Source organism: Eumetopias jubatus, unplaced genomic scaffold (assembly GCF_037043125.1).
Source record: "Eumetopias jubatus isolate StellerSeaLion01/CBP00866 unplaced genomic scaffold, mEumJub1_p1.0 scaffold_10, whole genome shotgun sequence".
Taxonomy (NCBI): Eukaryota; Metazoa; Chordata; class Mammalia; order Carnivora; family Otariidae; genus Eumetopias; species Eumetopias jubatus.
The window spans coordinates 98001563-98005839 of NW_028274816.1; the positions used below are offsets into that span (position 1 = coordinate 98001563).

Genomic DNA, 4277 nt, shown 5'->3' on the forward strand with positions numbered 1-4277 from the left:
ATCTCTCCCGCCCTGCTTTGAGATGATTCTCGGGTTGTTTCTGGTCTGTTCTCAGCTCAGCATGCTTCCCCAGCTAGACAGCAACCTCCTTCTGTGCTCCCCACAGGGTGGTGCACACAGCAAGTGCATACTCAATGTCTGTGGATGCAATGGGTGGATGAGTACAGGAACACGCTGGGTGTGTGCTGCGCTATCCAGGATGCCTCGAGCAGGGATGTTTGGGGGGAAGGGTGGATGTGAGCCCGCACTGGAAGGGTGTCTAAGAGCGTTTTAGTGAACCTGGGTTAGGGTATTTCTGTCTGGGACGAGAAGGGCATCCCAGCCAGAAGGAATAGCATGTGCAAAGAGAGAGAGGGGAGGGGGAGGACATGGTGTGATCAAGGAACAGTAATGGTTCCGCTGGACCTGAGCATGAGGTAGGGGTGGGACCGCAGGGGTGGGGGCTATCAGTCAGGCCGAGGAGCTGGGGCTCTGGCGTGGAGGGTGGGCAGGTGGGGAGAGGGCAAGCGGCTGTCCAGTAAGCCCTGGGAGCAATTCCTGACCTTGCTGAGTAACTTCGTGCAAGTCACGTGCCCTCTCTGGGCCCGTTAACCACTCAGCACAACTGGGGGGTGGCACCCAGCCTCAGAACCTTCTGGGCCCTGCATGGAGTTATTCTGTGGTCGCTGCTTTCTTCCAGTCGCAACAGACAACGGAGCTCTGCAGGGTAGATGTGGGATATCTTTAATGCCCCCATTTCTTTCTGACCACGTGCGGCTGCGCTGACGTACCCTGCCAGCCCTCCCAGAGGCACGCGTCTCAGGGTTCCCGTTCACAAGGGAGGCTGCGTCGACATACTCGTCTTTACCTTCAAGCCCTTCCTCTTGTGGAGCCCCGTCCGGGGCAGGCCAGCACCGTGGGCCTGGGGCTGGGCCTGGGCGTGGCCCAGCTCTGAGGGCGGTGGCATCAGTCGCCTTATCGGTTTCAGCATGGCGGTCGGCATCCACGGCGTCGGCTCCTCCGAGGCCCCAGAGGAGGCAGGAGACAGTTCATCAGGGTCCAGGTTGGCATCACTCCAGCCCTCGGAGCTGTCCCTGTGGCCATGCAGACCAGCGGCTTCATCCTCAGATGCGGTGGCAGTCTCAGCCGTGTCCTCCCCCAGGTTGCTGTCCAAGTCCCCTGCTGGGTGGCCGGTGGCGCCCTCAAACTTGCTGGCCGTGTGGACGTCTGCTGTATCCTCCTGCTGCTTCTCCGAGCCAAATGAAGGCGCGCCACGGAGCCCCGCCACGGGCTGGGCGCGTGTCCTGGCTCTGCCCTGGCCGGTCCAGAAGAGGGTGAGCTCTTGGCGGCAGGCGGCCACGGCCAGGCTGGTGAGCAGGGTGCTGGACACCAGGTACAGCAGGGCGGGCTGGCCCATCTGCATGAGGACCATGGCGACAAAGGTGACCAGCAGGCCCACGGCGTAGGCTGCGGTGCAGGCCACGAAGTAGACCTGGCGTGAGCGGATTTGCACATCAAAGCGGTGACAGTAGGCCACCAGGAAGCCAGGGACCACGATGTCACCGAAGCCCAGGATGGAAAAGGCCTGGTCGCACAGCGTCAAGGCCGAGAAGCTCAGCCGAGGCACTTTGAGCACCATGGGTAGCCTCTCGTGGCTCAAGGAATCCATGGGGCCCGAGGCTACTTCCACCATGATGCTCTCCCCGGTCCTGGTGAGGAGCGGCGTGACAAAGACAAAGAAGACATCGAAGGCCAGCAGGGCCAGCAGGAAAGAGGCACAGTTCTTGAATGTGGGCAGCCGCACCCGCCGCAGAACGAAAAGGCAGTAGGCCACACCGAGCGTGTCCTGCAGGAGCCAGGCCCAGCGGTCCTCATTGCGGTGGGCAACCCAGAGGGCGGTCACTGCGGCGCACAGGCCGGCCAGTAGCAGCAGGGGCAGCCGTAGACGGGCTCGCTGGCTGGCCACGGGCCACTGGAATTGCTGCAGGGGCAGGTGGTGCACCAGCGGCGCCAGGCAGGTGTAGAGGCTGGTGCCCGCACCCAGGCCGAAGATGGCGATCATGACATAGACAAAGCGGTCGTAGAAGTAGTAGAGCAACAGCATGATGGAGCAGGATATGGTGGCCACGGCCCCCGTCATGGCCGGCGTGAAGTCCACCGGCACGTCCTCATCTTCTCCTTCCTGCCCCCCTGCGGCCGCCGCCGCCCCCTGCTGATCGAGCCCGCCGGGCCCCCCTCCTCCTCGGGCCCGGCGCCGCTGCAGCTGGTCTGCCTCGGTCAGGCCCGCCCAGTAGCCGCCGGCAGCCACGGTGCCCACAGCCAGGATGAAGATGACCACCATGTTGTAGTCGAGGATGGGCTCGGGGGGCGCGTACAGGGCCACGCGGACCACGGTGCTGCCGTGGGTGTGGCTGAGCATGTCAAGCATGTCGCTGTAGCGGAGCACGGCCACAGGGATGGTGAGGCCCGGCAGGGGCTGGTGGGGGTCCTGGGATGCCGGCGTGGTATCTGCACACTGTTGGCCGCTGACCCGGCTCACGATGAGCAGCCCGTGGGCACCTTGGCCCTGAGCCAGCCAGCCCTTAGCATAGAAGCTGCAGTTGTCCCTCATAACCATGGCGGTGGTGTGGCGGAGGGGCCGCTGGCTGGCGGAGCTGGGCTGGGCCCGGTGGGAGGAGTCCTGGCCTGGGCACCAAGGTGCCATGGTGCCATCGTGCAGGGGCAGGAGTGGGGCGTGGTGCAGGTCCCGCGGTAGGGTGACATAGTCAGAGCTGAACAGGATGCAGTAGTCCTTGCTCCAATTCTCTGACACCACGTGGACCACGCCGTACTCCCCCCGGGCCATGGTGCTGGTGAGGAGGAAGAGGAAGCAGCCCAGGAACGCCATCCTCCTCAGCGGCTTACTGCTGCGTCCCAACGTGGTAGCGGCCCCCAGGGGCTGGGTGTGGCCCCGCTGTCACAGAGCAGCCTTGCCTCCTGTCTGGGAAACTGGAGCCACACCTACCTAGTCACAAAGCGTCGCAGCCAGGGCCCAGGGCACTGCTTGGGAGCACAGGGTCCTTCTTCGGTGCCCGCCCCCCAGCCCTGCCTCCGGTAGAGAGGTCCCTCGGGTCCCCCCTCTCTGCTCAGCTCCTGGTGGGCCTGGATCACGTACTTTGAAATAAGACATGAGAGGATGGGGTTGAGGATCCCAGACATGAATTCTGGACCAACTTTGACCCTTACGGACTGGGTAACTGGGCAGATGCTTCTCCTTTCTGCACCTCTGTTTCTTCAGCCGCCAAGAAATGAGAACACTGGACCTGAGGGTTTCTTTTTTTTTTTTTTTAAAGATTTTATTTATTTATTTATTTGAGAGAGAGAATGAGAGAGAGAGAGCACATGAGAGGGGGTATGGTCAGAGGGAGAAGCAGACTCCTGCTGAGCAGGGAGCCCGATGCGGGACTTGACCCTGGGACTCCAGGACCATGACCTGAGCCGAAGGCAGTCGCTTAACCAACTGAGCCACCCAGGCGCCCCTAGACCAGAGGGTTTCTGAGGCCCCTGGGAGCCCTGGCCTCAGTGACCTTGCAAACTTTTATTGAGCACTTACTAAGTGCCACATACTTAATCTGTACTCATCACGTCCTCGCAGGGAGGTATTACTATATCCAGCTGGCCTGAGGCTGCGTGACGTCCTCCAAAATCCATGCTCCAAGTAACATGTGACCAGAATTTCATTTCTAGCTTCCCTTGGAGTTAGGAAAGGCCATATGGTCAAGTCCTTGCCAATGGAATTGAGCAGAAATGATGTGAGCCCCTCAGGAGCCTGGACAGAGATCATGAGCCTCCTCGTTTGTCTCTTCCCTTCTGCCAAATCAGTCATGGGAAGGCCATTGACTATGGTGAGGAGGACATAGCCCTAAGGGATGGAAAGAGAGAAAGGAAAGGAAACAGGACCCTGGATGTTTGCACAGAGCAGTGGTATGGGATGCTCACCACGGACTCTTGGACACATTATCTTCCTTAAGCCCTCGGCTCATTGTGGGTCTCTTTGTTATAGCAGATTACCTTACCTGAACACCCCCACTTCATGGGTGAGTAAACCTGAGCTCAGAGAAGCCCACCCCACAGGCCTTGGATCCAGCTCCCACACTGACCCCCTCCCTTCGGCCTTGAGCTGTCCAGGGAGCTGCCCGGCTCTTTGACTGCAGAAGGCTTCTTGGCCATGCAGCTCTGCCCCCTACCTGGAGGCCTCGCCCACTGCTTATTCTCATCCTTCAGGCCTGCACCCCAATGTTCTCTCCACCACCATGGCC

At 60.8% G+C, this 4277-nt stretch overlaps 1 protein-coding gene across 1 annotated transcript; it reads right to left on the bottom strand.

The window, feature by feature from the left end:
- Window positions 1-811: 811 nt before the first annotated feature.
- On the bottom strand, window positions 812-2890 carry SPPL2C (signal peptide peptidase like 2C). Its single transcript, XM_028087424.2, has one exon. It carries the CDS (start codon window positions 2864-2866, stop codon window positions 812-814), a length of 2055 nt encoding a protein of 684 aa, XP_027943225.2. The 5' UTR covers window positions 2867-2890.
- Window positions 2891-4277: the final 1387 nt, after the last annotated feature.

Excerpts from the sequence above, each read along its gene's own strand:
- SPPL2C (XM_028087424.2), bottom strand. The coding sequence starts at position 2,866 with ATGGCGTTCCTGGGCTGCTTCCTCTTCCTCCTCACCAGCACCATGGCC.